The sequence below is a fragment of the Fusarium solani genome (genome assembly GCF_023522795.1).
Source record: "Fusarium solani strain SB1 chromosome Unknown bctg00000012, whole genome shotgun sequence".
NCBI lineage: Eukaryota > Fungi > Ascomycota > Sordariomycetes > Hypocreales > Nectriaceae > Fusarium > Fusarium solani.
The window spans coordinates 1,386,901-1,412,630 of record NW_027072146.1 but is presented as its reverse complement, the minus strand read 5'-3'; the positions used below and the strand labels follow the sequence as shown (position 1 = coordinate 1,412,630).

The 25,730-nt window shown below is 50.0% G+C and overlaps 10 protein-coding genes across 10 annotated transcripts; 5 read left to right on the top strand and 5 right to left on the bottom strand.

The window, feature by feature from the left end:
* Window positions 1–178: 178 nt before the first annotated feature.
* MRS44_016467 (uncharacterized protein) lies at window positions 179–1,274 on the top strand (the record flags this gene model as incomplete). The annotated part of the gene is made up of 5 exons (XM_046276707.2): window positions 179–193; window positions 248–487; window positions 544–579; window positions 635–1,080; window positions 1,142–1,274. 5 exons carry the CDS (start codon window positions 179–181, stop codon window positions 1,272–1,274), a joined length of 870 nt encoding a protein of 289 aa, XP_046130952.1.
* Window positions 1,275–2,497: 1,223 nt separating this feature from the next.
* MRS44_016466 (uncharacterized protein) lies at window positions 2,498–2,767 on the top strand (the record flags this gene model as incomplete). The annotated part of the gene is made up of 1 exon (XM_046281353.2): window positions 2,498–2,767. The coding sequence occupies one exon, from the start codon at window positions 2,498–2,500 to the stop codon at window positions 2,765–2,767; it is 270 nt and encodes an 89-aa protein (XP_046130953.2).
* A 658-nt stretch (window positions 2,768–3,425) lies between these two features.
* Window positions 3,426–4,919, bottom strand: MRS44_016465 (uncharacterized protein; the record flags this gene model as incomplete). Its single annotated transcript, XM_046284166.2, has 5 exons — window positions 3,426–3,688; window positions 3,739–3,939; window positions 3,998–4,133; window positions 4,201–4,569; window positions 4,617–4,919. 5 exons carry the CDS (start codon window positions 4,917–4,919, stop codon window positions 3,426–3,428), a joined length of 1,272 nt encoding a protein of 423 aa, XP_046130954.1.
* A 2,601-nt stretch (window positions 4,920–7,520) lies between these two features.
* On the bottom strand, window positions 7,521–9,625 carry MRS44_016464 (uncharacterized protein; the record flags this gene model as incomplete). Its single annotated transcript, XM_046276708.2, has 6 exons — window positions 7,521–7,738; window positions 7,793–7,928; window positions 7,982–8,195; window positions 8,254–8,801; window positions 8,857–8,901; window positions 8,957–9,625. The coding sequence occupies 6 exons, from the start codon at window positions 9,623–9,625 to the stop codon at window positions 7,521–7,523; spliced, it is 1,830 nt and encodes a 609-aa protein (XP_046130955.1).
* Window positions 9,626–10,140: 515 nt separating this feature from the next.
* Window positions 10,141–13,562, top strand: MRS44_016463 (uncharacterized protein; the record flags this gene model as incomplete). The annotated part of the gene is made up of 5 exons (XM_065618040.1): window positions 10,141–10,242; window positions 10,470–11,115; window positions 11,181–11,596; window positions 12,018–12,183; window positions 12,232–13,562. The coding sequence occupies 5 exons, from the start codon at window positions 10,141–10,143 to the stop codon at window positions 13,560–13,562; spliced, it is 2,661 nt and encodes an 886-aa protein (XP_065474112.1).
* Window positions 13,563–14,202: 640 nt separating this feature from the next.
* MRS44_016462 (uncharacterized protein) lies at window positions 14,203–15,271 on the top strand (the record flags this gene model as incomplete). Its single annotated transcript, XM_065618039.1, has 4 exons — window positions 14,203–14,239; window positions 14,301–14,815; window positions 14,865–14,977; window positions 15,025–15,271. 4 exons carry the CDS (start codon window positions 14,203–14,205, stop codon window positions 15,269–15,271), a joined length of 912 nt encoding a protein of 303 aa, XP_065474111.1.
* Window positions 15,272–18,050: 2,779 nt separating this feature from the next.
* On the top strand, window positions 18,051–18,972 carry MRS44_016461 (uncharacterized protein; the record flags this gene model as incomplete). The annotated part of the gene is made up of 2 exons (XM_046272172.2): window positions 18,051–18,537; window positions 18,587–18,972. 2 exons carry the CDS (start codon window positions 18,051–18,053, stop codon window positions 18,970–18,972), a joined length of 873 nt encoding a protein of 290 aa, XP_046130958.2.
* A 972-nt stretch (window positions 18,973–19,944) lies between these two features.
* MRS44_016460 (uncharacterized protein) lies at window positions 19,945–20,695 on the bottom strand (the record flags this gene model as incomplete). Its single annotated transcript, XM_046273975.1, has 4 exons — window positions 19,945–20,003; window positions 20,056–20,332; window positions 20,385–20,585; window positions 20,642–20,695. The coding sequence occupies 4 exons, from the start codon at window positions 20,693–20,695 to the stop codon at window positions 19,945–19,947; spliced, it is 591 nt and encodes a 196-aa protein (XP_046130959.1).
* Window positions 20,696–21,730: 1,035 nt separating this feature from the next.
* Window positions 21,731–22,924, bottom strand: MRS44_016459 (uncharacterized protein; the record flags this gene model as incomplete). The annotated part of the gene is made up of 4 exons (XM_065618038.1): window positions 21,731–22,023; window positions 22,076–22,201; window positions 22,254–22,626; window positions 22,682–22,924. The coding sequence occupies 4 exons, from the start codon at window positions 22,922–22,924 to the stop codon at window positions 21,731–21,733; spliced, it is 1,035 nt and encodes a 344-aa protein (XP_065474110.1).
* A 529-nt stretch (window positions 22,925–23,453) lies between these two features.
* On the bottom strand, window positions 23,454–25,326 carry MRS44_016458 (uncharacterized protein; the record flags this gene model as incomplete). Its single annotated transcript, XM_065618037.1, has 4 exons — window positions 23,454–24,293; window positions 24,343–24,407; window positions 24,511–24,710; window positions 24,818–25,326. 4 exons carry the CDS (start codon window positions 25,324–25,326, stop codon window positions 23,454–23,456), a joined length of 1,614 nt encoding a protein of 537 aa, XP_065474109.1.
* Between the last annotated feature and the right edge of the window lie 404 nt (window positions 25,327–25,730).

The window sequence follows — 25,730 nt, the reverse complement described above, 5'->3', positions numbered from 1 at the left end:
TCAACGAATCAAGAGAACTAATTTTCCCCTGATTGTGCCTGAAATCATCGGCAGTAAAGCCCAAGGAGCGATTCTAAAATTTGGAGCTCGATTGTAGCCCTTTAAGTGCGCTCCCCCGAGCCGTATCTTGTACCCGAAGAAAAACCTCGGCCAACTTCCGCCGAAGACCATTCTCAAGATGCCTGCCTTCTCAGTAAAGGCCCTCATCAGAGCTGATATTGAATCCACGTGAACTAATGCATCCTAGAGACTCGTCCGGTTTCTTGCCAAAGATGACCGAATCTACTATGGTGATGCCATCCTCCCCGACGGCGAGACCAACATCGCCAAAGCGAAAAAGGCGCATGTCATCACCGGCGATGTCTTTGGGGACCACAATGTTACTGATAAGATTGTCGACATTCGCCTTCTTCTTGCTCCGCTGGCAACGGAGGATGTCGGTACTGTGAGATGCCTTGGCTTGAACTACACGCAGCATGCCATTGAGGTAAGATACACACGAGGCTCACATATAAGGCGCTGTATCTAATGGAAAGTATCTAGACTAAGATGCCTATTCCCAAATTTCCCGTCCTTTTTGTAAGTGGCACTGATACTAAGAAGTTGGCGATCTGAAAACTGATACTCTAACCAGTACAAACCCAAGTCATCGCTCTCAGGACCATCCGACCCTATCCCCATTCCCGCCAGAGCACAGACCGGCCAGTCACTGGACTACGAATGCGAGCTCGTCATCGTCATTGGCAAGCAGGCTCTTGACGTTTCGGAAGACGATGCATTGGATTATGTCCTGGGCTATGCTGTTGGCAACGATGTATCTCATCGCGACTGGCAGATCAAGTTCGGCGGAGGCCAATGGTCTCTTGGCAAGGGCTTTGATGGATGGGCGCCTTACGGACCTGGTATCGTGACCAAGGACGTCATCAAAGACGGCCAGAACCTCAACATCTGGACCAAGCTCAATGGAGAGACTGTGCAGAACAGCTCGACTAAAGACCAGATATTTGGCATCAAGAAGGTCATCTCGTTCTTGAGCCAGGGCACCACTTTGGAACCCGGCGACCTCATCTTTACCGGAACGTGAGTTTCCCCTCTTCTTGAACAACATTGGATAGTAACTGATGATGCGTTTTGGTTGCAGTCCGGAAGGAGTTGGAATGGGAAGGAATCCTCCCCTCTGGCTCAAGGATGGAGATGTTGTTGAGGTTGGCCTCGAAGGAGTTGGGTCAATCATTAACACGGTTGAATTCGGGAGCCCTAATGCGAAGATCTAGTGAAGTATTTATGTCATGTATTTGAGGTGGAAACTTTTGTTCGCAGAATGTCAATAAGCAGTTCATTTGCTCCTTTTATCCATGTCTGGAATTGACACCCGACGGTGTCGGGAGATCTACTTTGACAGCAACCCATGCACCCGTAGCATTGTCACTAAGCTGCCGTGACCCAATATGGAGGAGTAAGGGAGAGAAGCAAAAGTTTCAAGCAATTGGGGCTTTGGGTGTGGAAATTGCATGTCTGTGAAATGAATTGGAACCACCATCCACGCCAGATAGATCGAAAGAATTTCGATGCCTGGCGAAGAGAAGTTCGTCGGTCCGAATGCTCACGGTACTGATACGTCATCTCATTGATTCTTGGCTTCTAAAATCCGAGCATGTGCCAAGCTGCGCCTCGCTAGTGTCCGTAGTTGATTGACTGATCGACCGTGGCCATGCTTGGACCAGTCGGTGACTGCCCAACGCCATCAAGGCCCATAGGAAACAATGGGGATATGTGGTTTATCAAAATCCATCATGTTTCAAGCTCTACACTACAAGTTAACTATGGAGCGATGTTATAGAAGGATTCAAGGCAACAGCATTCCGACGCTTAGTACTATTGTTTTGTCTAGATTACGCTCCAGCATGACTGGCCATACTATCGGGAAAGCTAGGTTCCCCAAGCCAATTCCCTGTCCTTTGGGGTTATTCAGATCATTACAGTAAATTAATGTCATCACTTTTGATCGTTCTTATGTGCAAAGTCACGAGTGATCTCCCGTGTTGTATCTATTGGGGAAGTTATGAAGACGCTGATATGACTCCCCTTCAATCTCTCAACAACGTGCATGAGACCTCCTGTTTCCGATGTCACGCCGTTTACCGCGTTACCCATCCTTCGATCCACTATATCCTATCGGCACCATCCATGCATCTTTGCAGATCAACTCATCTCGAAACAAGCTTGGGCCAGGCCGCGGCTGAGCATCTGCAGCCCTGCAAGGCTTGATATGTCCGAAGTTCCAGATGCTTCCCATTCCACAAGGAATGGAAGGTCAGTATCTCCACTGAGAACCGTATGAAGAAGGTGTAGATGGGAGGCTATAAAGATCCGGCATGCCGACCACGAAAACTCAGTGGATTATACATCGATCATCACACATCTCAACACTCAGTCTCATATTCCTACATTATTCTCAGCTCGTGATACTCTTTGGACCACTCTACTACCACTCGAAATGCAGACCTTCTCATTTTTTCTCCTTTTCCTTGGTCTCGTCATTGCTGCCCCTGCCCAAGAAGCAGCTGAGGCCCCAAAGATCAACAAGCGCTTTAACGGCGGATGGTGTGGCGTTCACGTTCATACCTTCGACGGAGAGAACGCTAAGGGCTCCCACGAGATGAACGTCTGGGTCTATGACGGCAAGCAGCAATTGATCTGGTCCAAGGAGAGCATCTGGGGTGACGGACAGCTCATGGCTGAGAGCGAGGGCCTCCCCTGGTCTTAAACATCAACACTCATGGATCTGGTGATGATGTTGTAAGTCCCTCCTTGGATTAATGAAAGCCGAAAACAATTTCTTTGAATGACTTGCTGATCTAGAATTTACTAGGCTACTTTCACATATGGCGACGATGCTTGGGGAAGCGGAAAGTGGGACTCTAACAATGGCCGATGCTCGGTTGGCAAGCAAGACAGCCCCAGCTTGACCTCCAGCACCGTCACTGTTGACCTTGACTGTGGATTTTCTTGCTGAGCGACGGATGATGATACTGAACTACCATAGACGACGGCTGTTATGGAGACCTATCCACGTAACAATGCTGTAAGGAGCTGCTCTGGAATTTACCTGATTAGGTACCGAGTCGAAAGGGGGCGGGAGATGCCGGACAGATGAAGATGAAGGGGGAAAAAGAGTCGGGCTTAGGACTAAAACAGCTTTTTGCTATACAATGTAACAATGCATTAAACTTATCATGGCACCTACTTTGACGAATTTGAGCAACACGTAACATCCATCAAGGTGTATTATAGTTATAAGTCATCCCTATCTGATAGTTGATACCCCAGGTACCCTCAACACGCCAGATCACCAGGGGATAATTGGAAGGTATTCAGACCTTCAGAATAGTAAAATCCAACCGAGACATTGCAGGAGCCCTGAATCAACTGCTGGCTCCATTGAAAGCAGCGAGGTTGGGGCTGCCATTGAGGTTGCCACTGATCTGTCCAGAAGTTCCAAGGGCCTTGATGCGCTTGGTCACGGCAGCAGGGGTACGGAGATTCTCCTTGACCTGAAGGTAAAGAGCAAGACCAGCAACGTGAGGGCAGGCCATTGAGGTGCCAGACATGACCTTGACGGCATTGGAAGAGCCAATGCCAGCCGATTCGATGCGGTCGCCGGGTGCCATGATGTCAACCTCAGGTCCTGGGTATGGTTAGCAATTATAATAGCCATCTGGGGCAACCGGAACGAACCGTAGTTGGTAAAATAGGTAGGGTTCCAGTTAGAGTCTATGGCACCGACAGTCAAAGCGTTGGGGGCATTGGCAGGAGACTGGCCAGAGGCAGGGAGGGGGTTTCCATCTTCGTCACCATTTCCAGCCGCGACAACGGCGAGGATACCAGACTTGTAGGCAGAGGCAATCGCAGCAGTCCATGCCTGAGAAGCGGGGCCACCTAAAGCGGGCTGTCAGTCTGATTCTTTCCTCAGATTCAGAACCAGGGTCTTGCATACCGAGGGAAAGGTTGATCACAGATCGACCAGCACGTTTCTTTGAGACGATGTCATTCACAGCCCAATTGAAACCCTCAAGTGTGGCCGAAGTAGAGCTTTCGCGTCCCTGAAAGACCTTGACAGAGATAATCTGGGCCTAGTAAAGTCAGTTTAGTACATCGTACGCTCGGAATGAAGATAATGGGGGCGGAATTTCCACTAACCTTCTTGGCCACACCATAGGTCTTGCCAGCAATAGTCCCAGCAACGTGGGTGCCGTGCCCATTGGTATCGACATGGGCGCCAGGGAACACGCTGTGTCCGGCAATGGCCCGACCCTGGAACTCGGAGTGGTTGATCTGAACACCACTATCGACGACATAGGCGTAAGACTTGGCACCGGCAGAGGTATCGTAGATGTAGCTATTGGAACCAGGCTCGCGGTGAGAAATAGCTCCGAGGCCCCAGGGGGCACTCTGCTGGGTAGTCAAGGCCCTCTTGGAAATCTGTCCTGGCTGTTCCCAGAGGTAAACCTTGCCGTCCTCGTCGTCGCCTTGGAGGTGGATCTTGTGGTCGGGCTCGATGAAGGCAACCTGACTTGATGTTAGTTGTGGTACAAGGTAGGGGTAGCTGAAATTACCTCAGGGCTGGCCTCGATCTCCTTGATCGTGTCCTCATCGAACTCTCCAAAGTAACCATGCCAGTTGGTAGCATTGTAGGTCGACTGAATGCCAACAGTGCTTCGCTTCGAAAGGCTGCGACGGTGAACATCTTCAACCCAGTGAAGGTGAGATTGGACCGTGGTGTCATCGGAATCCGTCTTGAGGGTGACGATGTACTTTCCGGGAATGACTTCCTCCTGCAGCTTGTAATTAAAGGGCGCAGCCAAGGCAGCAGGGAGGATGGCTCCCAGAAGGAGAGAGACCTGACGAAGACTGGGCATGATGGATCAGGCTGAAGGGTAAAATGTAGCAGATGAATTTGAAGGAATGACGCAGTCACACAGGACAAGTAGCAATGAGCGTAGTGGTTAAAGATCAAAGAATGTAATGAAGTGAAAGAACTGAAAGAACTGAAAGAACTGAAAGAATTGAAAGAACTGAAAGAATTGAAATGAATGTGGTGACGGAGAGCTTGCTGAGAGAGGAGGAAAATGGCAAGTCTCGACCAACATTATATACATTGTACATCATGGTTGTAGACACCGTTGAGGCGTTGAAATGAGGTTATCACATGAAGGGGACATCTGGGCTCTAGCCTGAAACTCGTGGTATGCCCTGTTGGTCGGCTTTCCTGAGCGATCTGCAGCTAACGTTCCCGAGAGGGAAAGGTGGGACCATGAGAGAAGCCAGGACTTGGGAGAACTTCTGTCTAGCCCAGGTAAGAAGCTAATCAATTAGTTGACCGTTGAATTTTCGGAGGTCAGACACGACTAGTGCAGGGGCTAGCTCCCACCTGTCACACAACCCATGTATGAGCTTGTATCAAATCTTAAAAACTCCTCAGACAAGGTTCTTTTAGCCACTCCTGTGTTGGAAGAGACATTTAATTCTCTGACGTAATTTTCTACCCGCTTGAGCCTCCTGCTGGCTTCGAAGTTCGGCGACTTGGATGACTGACCTAACGTTAGCAACAGCCGAGCATAGTAGGGGAAAAGCTCAGGGGCTGCGGAGAGAGAGTCAAATTAGGTAGGTGCTGTGCTTCGGGCGTGCAAATGGTAAGCCCGGCATAAGTCGTGGTGCAGTTGGTAGCGGCGAGGGGTAGCCATGTTCTCCCTGGGTATTCTGCAAATCTCCTCGTAGCCTAGACTAACGCCATAGAGAACTTGGTGACGCTTCTAGAAGGGGCCACCAGCCACATTGATGAAGAAGGTAGTTCTTCACATATGCAGACCAGACTGGAGTCATGGTAGGAAGTGCGGTGACAATACAACTGTTTGCTGTGTAATGTTCCGTTGCAGACTTTCGAGCATCACGTCGTTCCCCACAGGAAAATATGGATTACACGCAAGCCGCACCGCCACCAGAAGTGGAAACTAAGACTGTCCACCTTAAGATGATTTTCCGGAGCTAGACAAGGATCGCGTCGATCTGGCAGAGAACTAAGTGAAAGCTGCCTGAGTTAGCAACCCAGCGTGCCCAACCAAGTCCAGATCCTTGAATGACAACCCTTTGCCCGAAGATCACAGTTAGGATGTGACCCATGAGGAGCATCATCTCTGCTCACCTGTATGGTGCTCGTCGTCTCGGGTATACGCGCCTTAGATCGGGGGAAAGGCAGCGTGGCTGCCTGTCAAAAGGTCCTCGACCCACCTGTCTAGTGTTTCGACTAGCTTAGACTGGCAGCATGTTAACCTCCTCCCGAGTTCCAGGTACATATCATCATGAGGACCCCCTGGTCATGGCCTCATGTCAAGTCAAGTATCATGGTCTAGACCGAAGCGCTAGGTTTGCAGGACGATATATCGAACTCCAATATCAAGGGTAGTTACTACAAGTACCCGAAGTGACTGATCACGAGCTTGGATGGCTCATATGTAGAACCAGGCCTGGCGCATGCGCATGCCTCATCCAGGATGAGCGGCCGGCCAAGGCCGAAAAGAAGCCTGCAAGATGACATACCTACCCCAGGAGACGGCCCCTTGCAAGGATTGATGCTTGATCAGTGAGTGCATATTACAACCGTGGTCCTCTTTGTACAATCATCAGTCTAGCCTGTGAGTTGATTGAGTCTAGGCGGGGGTGTAGGAGCGAGCGAAGTTCGGCCAAGTTTCAAGGGGCTTGACAGTTAAGTTGACCAAATTTCGTCGGCAGGTCGACTAAGCGGCTTGGAAGAGACCGAATAAAATGCCAAATCGAACGCCGAGAGACACCAAAACTGACAGACGCCGAGCTCACAACATTACACCAGTCCTTTCTCTTTATATCGATGATGTTGGTGTCTTCCATGGAATCAGGCTAACCAGATAACTACCTAATGGCACCTAGCCTCACATGGCAGCAGGCGGGCCCGCTGCACGGTTCCTGGGCCGTCCAGGGGGAACGCCTGTGAAATCCTCTGTTAGAATTAGTTTATCCTCTCTTGATGAGTCTTAATAAGCCGCTTGCGTAGCCTACGTAAAGGCGGTGTAGTGACAGTTGCTGTGTAAAGAGACGGAGATGGAAACCAGGAAGGTCCATAGAAGTGTTGGAGTGAGGTTTCAATTTCGCATAGTGGGAGCCCGTGCTTCGTTACTAAGGACGAGTTAAGAGGTTGAAGGCATTCAGTAAAGGATTCTTCAACGAAAGTGATCTGTTCAACCTTTTGCAAAACCGCGAACTGCCCTGGGTAACATGCGTTGGTACCAAATAATTCCTTAGATGAATAATAGCATGCTCGGCACTTGGGATGTTCTGGAAGCGGTTTGACACTATGATGAGGTGCTTATTTATTGATTTACTCTCTGACCATTCTTGACCGAAGACAATTTCTCGACCTATAATTCCCTGGTATGTTTCTACTGGTAGCCCACAACTAACTTCATTTCCACCCTCATAATACTTGTCTATTCGACCGAGTAAGAAAAAACAACTTTTGCCTGGCCACACTCCTTTCCTCTATGTAGGACTTTGACCTCAAACAAGCCATCTTCATCGGACACCCGAAGGTTGAGAGTCATAGGAACTCGGTATGCGATCTGGCCGCCATCTATCTTCCTCTGTTTGACAGTGCTGAGATCCAAACTGTTGAGATGGTACTTGATCTTTCCAATGTATTCGACATCTAGAAACGCTTATATCAGCACCATAAATCGCTGTTGCGTTCCCCAGTACGTACCTTCGCTCTCTATTGTGTCCGGACTCTCGTCGAGGCTACAAGCGTAGAGTCGAATTGAGCTGGAGAGCTTGTTTGCAGATGACTGCTCCCTATTAAAGCCTCGGGAGACGTTCCAGTCAGTTTGTAGGACATCATTCTATCCGTTGAGTACTTAGCGAGATGGAAAAATACAGTAACGGAATTACAGACCTTAGAAACGAACCATGTCATAAAACCTGACAGCAGATGGCGTTCTGAGTAAGCGTCTTTAAACTCCCATCGCTTAGTTTTGTCGTAGTTTGGATATTTCAACGGGTCGTAGAGTTCCGAACACTCGTACCCGTAGTGCCTTCTGCACCTTCTTTCGGTCGTAATGGCGCCTTCAATGCCCCTGAGCACGGCACCACAGACCACGGCTGACCACCTACCAGGCAGGGTTGATCAGTGGTTTTTCTCTATGCGAGTCTGAGGAGAATACTTACGCTCCGCTCCAAGGCGTCGTCATTCTGATATTTTGGTCAAGACACCACTCCTTCAACCGCTCCTTGATATAAGGCGAAGAGCCAAAACCACCAACAAGCACTAGGTGATCGATTCCTGTGCTGGTCTCCTTTTTCACTCGATTGACCTGGTCAGCCACTAGGCCAATAACCTTGCTCCAGACAGGATCGAACAAGGTTTTTAGATCCTCATGAGTGATCAAAACATATCCAAAACGACTATCATAGTGTTTCTTGGACTCTGGTGTGACCTGCAGGGATCCCATCGGCAGATGCAATCGATGAGGCCGAGTCTTGGGCTGATTCAGACTGAAATCCCGCTTCGCCATCTCGAACTGATCCATGAAGCGGCTCCCTGGACCAGTCATCTCAGGGTCCAGAGATGTGAAGGCCTCACCAAAGCGCTTTTCCATGAGGGCGTGAAAATTGCGGTCGACAAACGTGCCGCCGCATTTGCCGCCGCCACCGACGCAGAGTTCCCGCAGCTTGAGCCTTGGAGAAATGCTCTGAACTTCGTAGCTCGTAATATCCTAGAGAGATGAGCTTTCGCGTTGAGAAGTTGAGAAGTATAGGTTGGTCACTTACCACGGTGCCACCTCCAAGATCACACACCATCACCCTGGCTCCAACCTGGAAACATAAGTTAAGATGTGAACAACTTGAAGAGGCATATGCGTCAACGTACCTCTATCAAGTCCTGGACGTGGTGGATGCTGGACCTTAGGGCGAGATGAGCTGCTGCCTCCGGCTCAGTGATTAGACGGACACGATCATGAGGTCGAGACGCGAAGCCTGCGTCCCGAGCCGCTTCCAGTGTGAGTTGCTTGGCCGCATCCGACCAGGTTGCAGGTACAGTGAGCCAGAAGTCGACAGGGAGGTTGTCAAAGTAGGCTTGGCCAAATTTCTCGGTCACAACTCCTTGATACATGGTATTTAGCCCTCGAAGATAGGTAGTGACGATCTCCTTTGCGGTACGGCCTTGAGGTAACTTCATCATACCGCTACCTATGGCTTTCTTCAGGCCTGGATCATCATACTCCGACGCTCGAGCTGAGCCATCAAGCAGGAGCTTCGTCCAAGCATATGCTTTCATGTCTGGCTCGACTTGGTAGCCCCATAGGTCTCGACCGCTATCTCCCCCATTCTCATCATCAAATGAGACCAACGAGGGGGCCTTTTCGCAATGCTCTGATTGATGAGATGAGGCGCCAGGGTAAGCTGTCCAAGCATTGATGTCTTTGAAGTCGGTGGCTGTGGACATTGCAAAGCTAAGGCCCGAGTAGGTTGTTCCATAATCGATGCCCACGATGAGCCGAGCCCTCGCTCGGATGGAAATGGCGTCATCAGAAGACATTGAGATTTCAGGGATTGAAAACACCAAAATAAAGAATGGGTGGAAAAAGTTAAGAGCGCGAGATGTCAGAATAGCAGACCACTACAAGAGAAACACGGAAGGGTCCAAGATGTAACTACGAGATAAGGAGAAAGGCCGATTCCCCGAGCCTGATTCCGAAAAAGGCGTGAGAGCGCCTCACTTGGTTGAAATGCCCCGCCAAGATGGGCGCTGTCATTTGGTTAGGCTGCAGCGCTTACTCTACGATTGACATTGGCTAGGTTTTTCCACAGATTGCTGCAGCTGGGCTCAGCTCTGACGTGTCGGTCCCAACCCTGGGGTGCAACCTGAGGCAGGCTGGGAGCCTGGTTCGCCAGATGCTGACAGCCAACAGACCCGGGCGACAATTGCCAGGCGCTTTGCGATATTTGCATAAGATGGCGAGTTTCTCGTTCTTCATCTTGATTATTGGATCTTCCATATTGTTTACACCTTGGTAACCTACAGTGATCAGTTGGCACCTCAGCTCGCCTAGTATGAACACACAAGACAGCGAAAATGAGGGTTGTTATGTTTCCCCACCAGTAACTGAACAAGGTGCAGATATGCAGGGCCGGATTGGAGAAATTGCAAGACCTGTAAGTGCCACTTTCCTCTGTTCTGGAGATGCTGGTCGTTTTCCAACTTACAGCAACGGTAGGATTCATGTTCGAATGTGAGGAGTGTTGAATCAAGCTCTGTCCAGGTAGATGAACCTGAACCGTCAACTTGTTCACAGAGTGCATTCGCCAGAAGCTCCAGCAGACCAAGCCCGGTCAAACACACAAACAGCAGTGATTTTCGGGCTCAGACCTATGGCGCACAGCCATTGGATACTGGAATCACTCCCGTCGGGGGGAGCGCTGGAGACGGAAAGCATGCAGAGAGACCTTTTGGCCAGTCACCCGTTTCTCTTCGACAAAACGTGGTTGAGACGAGAAGCTATGGTTCTCGCAGCTATGTCACAATCACGAGCTCAGCATACACGAAACTCACAAGTGAGAACAGTAGATGCAAGGCATCCATCCACCGACTGCAGGAAGACCTCTGGAGGGAAAAGGCTCGAGTGACACAATTGAAAGAGGAAATAAGAGACCAAGAGAATGTCATTGCCAAGGTCCATTCTAACGCCATCAGCTTGCTAAGTAGCAACGTATCCAGTAACTTGCCTGACGACAAGATCCGGCGAGGTCTTAGCAACTTGTTTGATGGCATTGTCCGCGATTGGTGCTTGGACATTCACGCAACCGATGACATAGACGAATCTGGAGCAGCGACTGTGCTCATGTCCAACAATATCCTAGCTGATGCTCCTGATCTGCCGGCGCATCTCAAGATCAACATGCGGGACGAAACAGCCGCTCCCGTGCTGCTTCAAGCTGCACTTGCGAAGTTCCTTTGCGACAGCTTTTTAATGGAACCATTTTTTCTCCAGGACTGGCTGCCAAGAGCCTCTGATGCGGCGTTCACAGGTGGGTTGTTCGCATGGGCGTCAAACATGGTAAAGCGGTTAAAAGGCGAGCTGACCGAAAAATAGGCACCAACCTTCATGCCATAACGACTTGGCGTGTTCAAACTGTCGAGTTCTTGGAGGTGACCTTTCCACCCTCGAAGCACTATTTTAGGGAAAGGGCAGAGGACTTCACTAGAAAATATGCATGCCTGCTGCAGCAAGTTCATGAAGATGCGCTCTTGGAGCTCTCAGAACTGATGGAGCAGTTCTGCAAACTGGCACTGCAACTATGGAAGCGCCATGTCCTGATTAGCGTCGAAGGCTTGGAGCAACAGGACCTGAAACACTTTCGTTCAGCACAGCCAGACATGGAGGCTGAGGACAGCGTCTTGCATGGAGCACGAGGGGCACATCTGGATGGGAGGCCTGTTCAGGTCATGGTTCGGCCGCGAATTGTGTCGGAGCCTGTCCATCAGGATGGTCAGCTTGCAGACAGGGTGGTGTGGTCCAAGGCAGTTGTGTGGGTTTCAAGCGCCTGAGCAAGGCAACGAGGCTGTTCCAAAACCAGTAGGATAGGAGGACGATCTAAGTGACAACTGTTTGATTGGTATCCACGTCGCTTTGTGGACTTTTTATTGCAGTTGATGGCGGGGGCTGAGTCGAAAACATGCAGATTGCCTCGCAAGGCAACCAGCCACGGCGCTAACAATAGCCAGGGTATGTGGCGCATCCTAAAACCAGGCTGTGACTTCGAGACGGAGTAGACAGAGTATTTCAAGCCTTCGGGGGGATGACGTGCTCTTTATCGGTCTTAGAGACGCGCCACTGTACTACTCTCGTTCATTCACCATCGAAAAGCTTGACTTCAAGCTCTCTAGGTAGTCACTAGATGACAGCATGGTGACTGTAACACGACAACAGCCAGCTGGGCTGCAGGCAGACCGTGCTTTGAGGGAAGAGAACGCCAAAACTCTGTCCCTCATTGCTGTCATGGGGGTTACCGGCTCCGGAAAGAGCAATTTCCTGCAGCACCTGATTGGAAAGGGGCGAGAGAAAGGGCCGACTGTTGGGCATAACCTCTCCTCGTGTAGGTCTTTCACCAGCAGCTTAGGATGCGAGACTTACAATGCGTCAGGCACACAGAAAACCGAAATGTACGAATGTCGCTTGGGAAACAAGCAAGTCGTCTTCTTCGACACCCCCGGCTTCGATGACACTTACCGCGGAGACGCCGACGTCCTTGCAGACGTTGCTCAGGTCCTTAGTTCCTCGTATAAGAACAACCTCAAGTTGAACGGCATCATATACTTGCATCGAATCAAGGACGAGCGGATGACAAACGCCATTATGCGCAACCTCACTATGTTTCGCAATCTGTGCGGAGATGCCGCCTTTCAAAACGTAGCCCTTGTAACGACGTTCTGGGACGAATTGCAGGATCAAAGCAAGGGCGAGGATCGCGAGCAACAACTCCTTGCTCGAGGTGAATGGTGGGGATATATGACTGGCAAAGGTTCCAAAACTATGAGATTCCACAACACTCGAGAATCTGCGTTGGAAATTGTCTCCAAGGTCATTGACTTGGACATCGTCACGCTGCAAGTGCAGGAAGAGATGGTCCACAGAGGGCTGGAGGTCGATCAGACGACGGCCGGTGAGGCCTTGAACTCTGAGCTTGCCGAGCAGCGCAGAGCATTTGAGAAGGCTCTCCAAACTCTCCATCACGAAAAGGAACAAGCGAAACGAGACCACGATGTGCACCTACAGGAGATCATCGAGACAATGGAGTTGGAAAAAATGACACTGCTGCAAGAGATTGAGAGCGAGCAAGCGGCTTTGCATGCGGATAGGCGAGAGGAACGGCGTCGGATGGAGCAAGAATTTTACGACGAGAAGCTGAGGCTGGAACGGATGGTTCAAGAAGTGCTTGCCGAATCAGTTCGCATCAAGAAGGAGACTGAGACGGAAGCCAGAGAGGAGCGACGTCGCATGAAGGCTGAGTTTGATGGCAAGCTGCATGATTTCAGCGAGCAGCAAAGCCAGGAGGTGCAAAAAATTGTTCGAGAGTTTGAACAGCGACTTGCCGCGGAGAAGGAAGATGGCCACAGGCGCTTAAGAGAAGCCCTCGAGAGCTCTGACGCTGTCATTCGCGACCTGAAGAATAGCATGAACCGCTCCAGAAGGGAGGACCGAAGAAAATACGAAGAGGAGATCAAAAACATCAAAAGGCGTCAGAGGGAGGCAAAGGAGCAGAGTGAAAGGTGGGTAAATGACATGGAGAGGATCAACCGCGAGATTCTAGCCAGTCAGGTTGAGCAGCGAGACGCGGACAAGAAGGAGCAGGGTGGAATTCAGACAAAGCTTGACAAGTTGAAGGAGCAGAAGAAGTCAAAGACCCAGATTTTTTGGTCACGTATCGGGGCTCTTGCTGGGGTTGGGAGTTTGCTGCTTGCTGCACTTGCATGAATGTCGGTGATAGATATCGTTGCAGAGTAGACTTTGGTCCTCAGCTGGCACGAGAGTCCTGATATTCATGGTTTACATGGCACATGGAGAAGATTTATACCCATGCTCATCGAGTATGATTGTCTTTGTGATGAGGAGTTAGAATAGGATATTTCACAGAGATTTATAATGCAAGGACATTATAGACATCTTGACGACAAAAAGCTTAACAGTGAAAGACCTGTTAGCACGCATCAGCAGGAAATGACAAAGTCGAACATGAGATATCAGGTGGTTGATGTTCCTATGCCAACTGATGCGGGGCCTGTTTATTTCCAATCGCGCGCGCTTTTTCTTTTCATGTTGTCCCCGCAACAAAACACGTCGACCGACATTGACCACCACCGAGCACCCGCAAAGAAATTCTGTCCTTTCCTCCTCATAACGTGATTTACCAAGAGATCGTTTTGCTACGGACGCACCTTCATAATTGACGCTATTCCGAGCCTAACGCATACTAGCTCTAGTAAAGCTTCGACCAGACTTGCTCGTGTACCACTTTAGCCCAAAACGACCCTTGCGTTCGCAGCCTGGCAGTTGAGCCTCCACATTACCCAGCACCAAAGTCTCATGTGAGACATTTTGGATCACCTTCAACATCATGGACAACTACCAAAGGATAGAGAAGGTCGGTGAAGGTTGTTTCCCTGACCCGACACACATTCTCTTTTGCTTAGCTATTGACTCGCACAACCATAGGAACGTACGGTGTCGTCTACAAAGCCCGGGACCTCGCACACAATGGCCGCCTCGTTGCCCTCAAGAAGATCCGCCTCGAGACCGAGGATGAGGGCGTCCCCAGCACAGCCATCCGCGAGATTTCAGTTCTCAGGGAGATGAACCACCCAAATGTTGTCAGCCTGCTCAACATCGTCCATGCAGATAGCCACAAGCTGTATCTCGTTCTTGAATTTCTCGACCTTGATCTCAAAAAGTACATGGACTCCCTGCCAGTATCTGATGGAGGCCGTGGCAAGCCTCTTCCCTCTGGATCGTCTGCAACCATTCGCACCCTTGGCATGGGCGACCAGGTCGTGCGCAAGTTCATGCTTCACCTCTGCGAGGGCATCAAGTACTGCCATTCGCACCGTGTCCTTCACCGAGACTTGAAGCCTCAGAATCTTCTTATCGACAAAGAAGGCAACCTCAAACTCACTGACTTTGGCCTCGCGAGGGCTATTGGTGTCCCACTACGTACCTACACCCACGAAGTTGTGACTCTCTGGTATCGAGCACCAGAAGTCTTGCTGGGGGGGTAGGCAGTATTCAACAGGCGTGGACATGTGGTCCATCGGCTGCATCTTCGCCGAGATGTGCACTCGGAAGCCAATATTCGCTGGCGACTCCGAAATCGACGAGATTTTCAAGATCTTCCGGTAATTGCAACATCCTCGTCTACTTGACCGAACTAACCTTTTCAAAGTGTCCTTGGAACACCCGACAATGAGATTTGGCCTGACGTAACTTCTTATCCTGACTTCAAGCCCTCCTTTCCAAAATGGAGACGGAACTACGACGCCCCCTTGTGTCCCAACCTGGACGAGGAAGGGCTGAATCTCCTTGACCTGCTTCTCGTCTACGACCCTGCCTATCGTCTCTCTGCAAAGAGGGCATGCACTCATCCGTACTTCGATAAGCTTCATTACGAGAATGAGCAGGTTGGTAAATAGGAGTGGTAGATATGAGTGATGTGCGGATTGTTTGCTTCTCTGCTTGGGGGTGGCGTTGCATTCCCTGCCTACCTAGCTTGTATCCTAGGAGTGTTATCTCACAATGGCATTTCGTATTGACATGTATACCAAGTTTTTAGCTGGAAGGCTCTTGAGCATGACAACTCAAGTCACCCTCAAACTCTATATCTGTGAGCGCCCGGTATTATTATTGAATCCATTTCACCCCACACGCAAGGTATTCATTATGTGGTACAGCTTAGCCTCAAAACCCGGCAGCTCTACCTGATCATCCAACCAGACTCGTCCACGTTAACGGCATGAAACCCTTGAATGTCTATAATGCATTGCTCCATGCGGATTTGATTTTTACCCAGAGTGACTCGGCTCGCTGTGTTGCCGTACCGATTGCGGTTGGCGGCGAGGGCATCATGCCCTTACTGACTGGTCGTATGTCCTCAACCATCAACAATAGGTCCACTCTCCGATGGGTAAAAGAGTTTGTGTTTGGCTCCGCAATCAGAACACATCTTCCTTGTCGGGAGTAGAGATGGCTCGAGTTGGAAAGCTGGTGCCATTTCCGAGCCGACCAGCAAGTCCTGAACTGGATTTTGAATGGTCGCCGGGAGCCTTTCCCCAGTACGATCTTTCGGGCTTTTCGAAGATCTAGGGATACCCTCGAGAGAGTTATCGCTCATCCCATGGGTTGAGGGCAATATTCTCATAAACCGACGTGAAATATTGTTTTGCTTGCTCTACTTTGGAGAAGCAGAGCATCATCTTGTAGCCGTTTATCCCGATTTGGAGCTTGACAGTGGGCCGTTCTTTTAGCAGAGTGTCTGACACGTTGTGACTTGACATGGTGTGTTGACCGAGAGCGGATAAAAAGGGAGTCTTGATAACGAAATTGCGAGTTCTTAAGGGTGCGGGTTGATTTTTGTGAGGGGTCGGGGGCGAAAGACCCTACTCTTTTTTATTGTTTTGTTTTTTTGGCAACTGTTGTTCGGGCCTATTAAGCAAATAAATACCTAGTCGGCCGCTTCCTTAGGATATCCTGTTTCGTGTGACAGTATAGATGATGAGCTGAGTCTGCCTTACGAGGAGCCTCAGGTCTAACCGGGAGACTGGTTGTTACTTTGAAACAACAAAAGCTGGGGCCAATAGTCCCTGACCGAGGTCATGTCAGTTGTGGCTTCCATTCCTGCAATCACCATAGCGATCTAGGTAGCACAGCAATGTCAGGGGCATCTGAACGAGGCTCCATCCGCGGACGACTGCATTTCAGCTTGCCGGGCCCGCTTACACAGCCATTTTTAAGGCGAAATTCTCTGAAAATAAATTGCCTAATCTCTTCGAGAGTGATCTTACACGCAGCTCTACTACTCGGCACGATCAATGCCTGACACCATGAATCAACTTCTCAGCGGCATGGACTACACAGTGCAAACGGCACCACTTGCACCGCCGGCGCCCACTGCTGAGGAGGCAGGTTAAGAGTGGATTCGGAGACAATACAGGGATAACCTCCTTGAAGGGATTCGACTCTCCCATTTCGTCAAGCGCCCTTCGCACTATCACCCTCTGGCCAACGCGCTCGATGATCGGCCAAGAAGCTACCGAATCAGCCTTGCAGAGATGGAGAGAATGCGTATACAAAGACTTCAGTACAGACTCGCGATCCATGCCATGAATTTATACGAAGGACCTGTCAAGAACTGGGACAACTGGGAGAGAGATCTTCAAAGCTGTGGTGAGAACATCTGAGCACTATCCAGCCGAACTACCTACCTCATTAGGTGATCGAAGGCAAAAAATATGCTGACCCAATCCCGTCTAGTCCAAGCTTTGCAAGAGCACGACTACATGGAAAGACGCGGCAGGGAGTCAAGAGATCCATTTCTAATTACGGACGAGAGACAGGTTGATCGAGATATCCTCGACACTGTCATGAAAAACGTCAGCCCACCCGCTCGGGGGTCAATACCCGTTCTAAACTGGGAGACAAAACGCGTCTCGCCGGTTGCTACACGACGAGACAACCGAAGTGAGAAACTGTTCACCCGTGTGTGTGTCGCTGCTGTTAGCGCAGTCTTCCTGATAGCACCCATGTAGCTTCTAATATTAGCCCTCAGTACTCTGCAGGCGCTATGGGCAACGACTGTTTTCGTCGCCATGTTCGGGTTGATTATGGCCTTTGTGCTTCATGACAACATAGCGGTTCTCTCAGCTACGGCAGTCTATTCAGCGGTATTGGTGGTTTTTGTTGCCTTGGTGGCAGAAACAGAAGAAAGCTGAGGGGTCAATGTGGTTCATCTGGCTGCTCGGTTCTGAAGCGAAGACCGGAGTTTTAGGATTTACTGGGATCTCAGTGACTATTGTGTAGTACCAATTTATAGAAAATGGTCCTCGGGCCTTTGATTCTTAATTTCGACTTCCAGTCCCCCGCCCACGCTCGGGGCGAGGCAACACAAAGCAAAGAACTCCCAATGTGCCTCTGTCCCCTAGGTAGGGGACCTTGCCCTCATTCTACATGTGACATATGCCAAAATCGGGTATTAACCGTCAATCAATAGTCCGCAGCTTAACTCCGGAGGACCTCGAAACCGGTGCCTTGACACCGTCAAAGTCTTAGGAACTGGCCGATGCGGTCCCGATTATCCCGGACCTAACCGGCGCTAAAGTCCGCGAACCGCGATCCTCTCACTTATAAGGTCATAGACTTCTGGGCAACAATCCAACTTTAATAGCATCATATACAACCTTGTTTCACTTCATCACTATGACTTCCTGGAAGACTTCCAAGCTAACCTGGTTCATCACTGGGTCGGCATCGGGATTTGGTCTGGAGCTCACTCGGCTCGCCCTGGCCAATGGCCACAATGTTATTGCCACTTCACGGAATCCAGCCAAAATCCCCGACTTGGTCTCCGAGATCGAGAGTAAGGGCGGCCGTTGGCTGACTTTGGATGTTGACGACCCTAACGGTGGCCTTGTCATCGAGAATTTGGAAAAGGAGGGCACCGGGATTGATAATTTGGTCAACAACGCTGGCTGGTCCATTCATGGCCCTGTCGAGAGCTTTCCGGAAGATGAGGTTCGTCGCCAAATGGAGACGGTCTATTTTGGGCCATACCGTCTTATCAGGGCGGTGCTACCTCATATGCGACAACGACGTCAAGGGTTGATTCTCAACATAGGATCGGGCGCCGGAGTGGGTGGTAGAGAAAGCATGGGCATCTACGCCGCTGCCAAGGCTGCGATGGATGGTAAGTGACTCTCGAACCTGGCTATGAATTGGAAATTCATCTCAAATAGGCCTTACAAGGATTCTCGCCCGCGAGGTCGCCCCTTTCAATATCCGTACCTTGACAGTCCAACTTGGCGGGTTCGACACCAACTTTACCAACGCTCTTCGGCTATCATCTGTACCCTTCCCACAAGACTATATTGGCGGTAGGACAGACCAAGTGGCTCACAGCTTACTGGGCAGCAACTACAAGGCCGATGGTGATCATCGCAAAGCCAGCAAAGTCATTTACGAGGTTGTCATGGGGGAAGGCCAGGGAGAAGGGAAAGAGGGTGAACGAGTTATACCACTGGGAAGAGATATGCTATTGCTCATGGATAATGTCTTCAAGGATATGCACCATCAAATCGAGACGTTCCGGGAGATTGGGAATCGCGTCTATGTTGAGAGCTAGTAGCTTGGTTTCTGGAATCACCACTCATGACATAAATAGTTTGGAATAGTGAACATTGAGGAGGAACTCAAGATAGTGTGAATGAACATAAGCGTTTGGCAGCCACGATAAGCGATGGCTCTATTAAGCTTTCCTCTGTGATATCGGAATGGTTGCGACTGGCGCCGCCAGCTCCAGTTTCAATGGTGAAATCTCGTCGCAGAGACTCCGTCCTTACACCTTAGCCTGTGCCGTTTGCATCACCAGTGTGATTGGCGTCACTATGGACGTCCTGGTGCCTTACAAGGTCAACGGTCTTCTGGCTTAGTTATCCCATCAAGGGCCGGGCTTCAACTATAATAAAGAACACACTTTACAGGGTCAACAAGCACCAATGGAACAGGGGCCTGAACACCGGCAGGTTCCACGCAGGCATTGGTCTATGGGATAATATGCACTTGAATCTCATACTATTAGACAAATTCGAGTATCATAAGCGCCAAGTAGCCAGAGTTCAATACGCTTCGGAGAGCGAGGGTTTTGTCAGTGCAGACACTGCACCTGGCCAGAAGTATTGGTTTCACGGCAGGACAAGCAATTGTGGCAAGCTTCTGTGGCACAAGTTTCAAGCTAGGACTCGAAAGGCTTCAAGAAGCGAAAGACACTAATACCCTGGGTTGGCGTGAGCTAGATCTCACTTTTAATTCTGGAAGAGCACATGTACGGCACTCTTGGTCGTTCCAGCGTTGGCATCAGCCCCAGTCAGCCCTCGCTCAGGTTAGTCTATCAGGAATCGAAAATGCCCGTACTTAGATTCCCATCAGGTCTATATAAATTTACTTCGCCAAAAAAAAAAAAAAAAGCACAATAATGCAAAGAAGTGCTCAACACCATTCCATGCTAATTTCATCCCTCGAGTCGTCTAGATCATCAATCTTATTGAGTGCCGGCACCCTTGGTCCACTCTCCCATTCCTTGCATCGCAAAGTGTGTCTAGCAACTGTCCTTGCCAACAATCACATTCCAGTTGCCCTTGTCGCTAAAGAGCTGGCCTAATTCGAGTATTAGTCTCAATATCTTATAGCTGTCTTCGTCTCGGCGTACCTTGAGTCATGGGCTCGGACCAGCCACTGGACATGCAGTCCTCGCGAATCTTGGCTGCAAAGGGACCGAGGTCCTTGCACGGAACACGAAGAGGGGTATCGTTATCGTTGCAGAGCCAGATGGCAGAGTCCCATGAGCAGCTAACGCGGGCACACTTGTAGGGACCATCATCCAGGCCACAATAGCCGTCGATTCCCTGGAGGTAGTCGATACCCTCTTTGATGGCCAGAACCCCAGCACGGCCCTTGCCTCCCCAACCGCAGTTGATCTTTCCGAACTGAAATGCCCAAGAATTAGCTATTAATCTACTCAATGTTGAGAGAACTCACGCCACGCTTCTCAACAGAGGGAGCGGCACCGAAGTCTGGGTTGATCTCTCGGGCCTTGACTGTGATTTCCTCAAGGGTGCCCTCAAGAGTAATGTTCTCACTGCGCTTGTCGACTTGTCCAGTCCACTTCATAGGGGCGATTTCATAGCCGTCAATGGGGCTGCTGACAACCTTTGGAACGTTGCTGGTTTGAGGAATCGCCTTAATATCTGTTAGTCATGCAAAGCTTGACATGGTAGCCTGCATGGTCAACTCACTGAAGCAAAAGCCATGACGGCAGAAAAGACGGAGATGAAAGCGCTGGTCTTCATGGTGATGGGCTAATCAAGTGCTGTGAACGGAGAAAAATGGTGATGATAATAGATTGGGGGGGTTGCCTTGATGATTGTGAGGATGATGAGGATCTAAATCTGCAGCATTTTAGAAGAATCGCGTCCCTTATAACCTGTTGCTTCAACATTATTCTACCTCACCAGCCAGCGTCATGATTTCATCTTTCTGATCCTTTCATCCTCTACATACGGAACTATGGTCTAATCTTGGATCTTGCAACTGTTCAGTCGGCCGGTGGCCCAAAACTGCGCCTGCCAGCTCACTCGGACACCGAGCCAACAGGTGGAGCCACAATGAAGTTATCACCAGTCGTAAAAGGGCGGTCGCACCTCCCCAGTCGAGTAGGTTATGCAACCCAAAGGAAGCATTGACACAGCCACACAAGTCGCATGTTTCATCCTTCTGGGGCCCGGACCACAACAACACGACACGTCTGTAGCTGAGGAGCAGCTGTGCATGCAGGGCAGCATTCTCCAGAGACCAAAATACAACGTTGCATAGCTTCAGCCTTGAGTTTTGTTGCCGGGCAGCACACAGCCTGCTGATCTGCGGTAGGGACCAGGCTGAAAGAAGCTTAAAAGCCTCGATATTCCCAGGCATAGCCGACTGAATACGGTTTCAGATGCGTTTCTCTGACATGGTCAGGCTTGTTCAGTTAAAGTGTAGGATTTGCTGCTCAGCTATGGAGGGCGGCCAAGAGTTGAGGGCAGTTAATATCACGCGTTGTGCCCCCACAAGACAGGATTGACGAGCAGCAGAGACAAATTTAGCATAATTGAGTGTAAGCAACCTCTATCAGCATTTTCAATCCTTTGTTGGCACCAATACAAGTGGTTGCGATTAGGATCATGGTCCGTAGACAATGCCCCCAGTCAGAATGCACAACAACCAGTATCTTTTCTTATCATGGTGGCCAAGTAAATCATCTTTGGGTCGCAATCATACCAGGTTTGCGATGGCCATCGCTGAATTAAATACACCTCACATCCAAAGTCGGGCCCATCTCAGGCAAACTACAAGTCCCGAATGTTGTCCGCGACTGATTCCTCCAAATTCGTCCACCCTCGGCGACCCAGCACACGAAGTAGATTCTCCGCCTTGTCCCGGCCTTGGATCTCATGGGGATCATCCCCACCTGAAAAATCATCTCGAAAGGTTTTGGTGGGCTGAGCCTCTCGCAAGAGGGACAAAACTCTATCCCAGTTAAATCTTTCAGCAAATGCAAAAATTCTTTCGTCCTTCACAGTCGGAAGAATAGCTGCTGCAACATGAAGTCGAGCAGTATCTTGAACGTGAACGTAGTATTCTATAGGCACGTTAGTTAGAGTCGTTGTAGTTGTTTAGTGTCAGATACGTACGGCGGGGAAAGAAAGGGTGCATGGGCATCGTTTCACCCTTGCAAAGTAGCGGGATGAAGCCAGACGTGCTCGTATAGCCTTGATTGACTGGGTCAAGTGGTCTGCCCAGATTGGTGGAAGGAAGAACTCATGTGAGTTAGTACCTAGACAGTTGACGGTGATCGAGGGGGCTGCTCACCAGTATTCACGACCAAATCCGCCCGCTCGTGACGGTGCTCCTTGTGAAATCGCCAAATTTCCTTTTCTGCCTGCGTTTTACCCGCAGCGTACACCATTATTCCTCTCTCAGCCTCGTATGGCGGCTCCTTCCAGGCTTGTCGGATGGCTTCTTCGTTCCAGGTATCTTGGGTCACGATTTTACCAGGTTCATCCAGTGGGTTATATACGGAGGCAGAGGACGAGGTGTATATAAACCGTTTAACGCTTGGTTCATCATACGCTGCCTTTAAAGCGTTGAGTGAACCCGAGATAACCAGAGGGATCGTCTTGTTTGGATCTGGATCAAGGGACACAACGGAAGCTGTGTGGGCGACAATGGAGACACCTGTTGACTTTAGTAACGAGGTTCATCAACGTCGGTAGTAGTGCTGTCTTGCCTTTGATTACTCCATGAAAGGCCTTTTCAGCGGCCATATCAGCAACCTTGACGAGTTCAAAACACCCAGCACCGTACTTTTCTTCAAAGTGTTTCTCGAGCCAGGCATTCTTCTCAAGGCTGCGAACGGTACCCCGGACTCGATAGCCATAGTGAAGGAATTGGTCAGAGATATGTGAGCCTAAGAACCCGTTTGCTCCAGTCACGAGAACTATAGAGTCTCTAGGGACTGCTCTATCGGTGAGTTCTGACATGATGCTGGGAGAGGAGATTTGTATTGCGAGTGCGGCTGGTAGTCTTCGGGCTGTGGCCAGAATTCAAGCTGGATCTGCCCTTGTGTGGGAAAAGTATCTCTGGAAGGACCTCTGTCAAAGCCAAATTTATTGGTTCTTGTCAGAATTGTCGGTCACAGGCACCCTAGTATGGCGAGGAGATAGGATTAAGAGGTTTTCTATTTAGGAGAGGGCTGGGGCTGTTATTTATAAACAGGAGGGCTGGCCAGCTCGTAAGCCAGCCCCTGTGGAGAGACTCATCTCATCATGTAGCCTAAAAAATCTCTCATGGACAAAGAAGCGAGTTACAAGCGCGTGTTAAGTCGTCAACTCGGACTTTTGAAGCTGGCCAATCGCATCAAAGTTGCCGGATGCAGTAATGTGTCGCCAACTCCACATTTCCCAGCCTTCAGGGTGAGATAAGCCCTCGCTACGCTCTTCAACTAGAGTTTATTGGATAGTCAGACCTTGTTTTCTTACTTGCAGTCTCGGAACTATCTCAAAACGGGTGTTATGATGCCAGGATTTGCTCAATCTGTGCCCGAGGGTCCCATGCGCCAACCTCGAATCTTCCCAAGTCCAAAATGCGGCACAGTCGGAAATCATCATGGTGGACGCCTCCTCCGCCCAAGGCCCATAACAAAAAGTCTCGAGAAATATGCCGATCGACTTTCCTTGAGCCCCAGTTCCATCCCTCGGAATCACTCCTCCTCAACATCCGATCTGCCATAAGAGCAATCCATATGAAAGCGCTCCGAGAAAGTCCATGTGGGGGATCAGTCGCCATGGATAGAGGCAGATATGTGATGCGACGCATATGCTCGTTCAGTATCTGCATCATGTGCACCAGTCCGTCTAGAGTATCAGCTGGACCCCCCTTGACCATTTTGAGGAAGAAGAGAGCCGCGAGACGAAGAATTATGTCAAGGGACCTTTCGGCTTCATGTTGCATATCGCTAGGTGACCCGAACGAGAGGTTGTTGTGGTGTTGGAACGCATTAGCCCCGTCCAAATACCTATCTAGGGCCTCCAAGCGTGTCTGTATTGGGACTGAGGCCACCAGTAAGCGATACTCAATGCCGTGATATTCTTCCATCAGCGCAAGTGGATCAAATATCAGCGACCCTCGTTGCGATGCTGCAAAGTCGATTGTGGCGACAAGGATAGCCAAAGAGGCGATGGTATCGCACAAATTATCGCATCCACCATCGTATTGGCGAACTGCCAGTTGAACATCGGCTTCTATGGCCATCCGCCGGTCGCAAGGGAGACTTTCTGAGATTGGCCTTTGTAATCGTGCTTGGGCAAAAAGGGTGTCGTTACTATCTCGGAAGCCCCTTTCAAGTCCGCTCTGGAGTAGGTTAGTGCCAATAAGTGTAAAGTCGTGTTCGAAAACTCACTTTTTTACCAGTATTTGTACTGGTAGTGGGAGGACCTGTAAGCCACCCGCTGCCTGGACCAACAGCTTGAGACCGTTTAGATGGGCCAACCAATGGTCATACAACCCGAGAAATGTCTGGCACGCCGCGTCAGTAAGGAAAAATGGCATATTCCGACAAAGAACTTACTGCTAGAATAGCCAAGCTTGCAATAGACTGAATTACAACGACCGTCTTGCTGATGGTCTGTTTCTTGTCCCCTAACAGCTTGTTGACCAGGGCGCACAGTTTTGCCGAATGCATCGAAAACCCTGCTGACTCCCTTGTCCCAGATTTGAGCAGGAGGAACAGGGCCCCCATTGTTAAAGTACAGTTGAGCATCAATGGCTCTAACATCAGTCGCTCAAAGCGACTCTGATCCATGGACAGTGGTTGCCACGAAACGACCTGCAGCTGTTCAAATGGGTAATGCCTTATGGGACACGAAAAGAGGTACGCGTGGAAGCACTTTCGTCCCTCGTCGGGGATTTCCGCTGGAAGCCCATGTAAGACCCAATCTGGTAGGGTAATGCCAGAAGGTGACGGGACGTAACCAGTGCCCGCCTCGTTCAGTTGACGCCATGCTTTGACCAATGGGAAAGAGCGCGATTCCTTGGGAATTCTGCTGGCGACAGACTGATATGGAATCATCGAATAACGCTTTTCGGATACGTCCTTGTCTTGGCTCCTTGAACTCGTTCTAGGCGCAATTCTTCGGTTCTCACCCCCTTGCACACGGCTCAGGTCAGCCTCAGTCACCAGTCTTGGCGCCTGTCGGGGTTTCTGCCGCTTCTCCAGAACAAACTTGAGCTTCGTAATAGGCAGATGTGAGTTTTCTGGGACCTTTGCGGCTGTGGTTGCGTTGACAAACGATATCCCTTGATGCTTTTCCCTGGTGACTCGTAGGCCGCGTCGGGTCTTGGTGACGGGGCCATCGCGATGCATAGCGACTTGCGGCGGCTCCATGGCTACAAGGACCCAGCTATCAGGAAATCGAAGTGGCTGTTATGTGATCTTTGCCGAGCTTGAATGGAATGATCAGAAAATGGCGGTGATTATGCATGGGATGAATTTACGTCACGTCAGAATCCCCCATTTTGTTCACGCATCAGCGCTAGGCAAAATTGCCGTATTCGGTAATTCGCATCCTATTGGTCAGTGTTTGTTCAAGAAACGGATGAGGTTCAGACTGAACCAAAATGCTTGCCTGCCCGATCAATCAAAGCAGACACTCCAGAGCATGATAGACGATGTGTATCTTCCAAACGAGTCAAGGTGGTCAATGAAGCATTGTGGCGTTCCTCGTTGAACTACTCGGTATAGGTCTCCCATTGGACAGTCGGCCCGTTATTTATCCCACCGGCTTTATT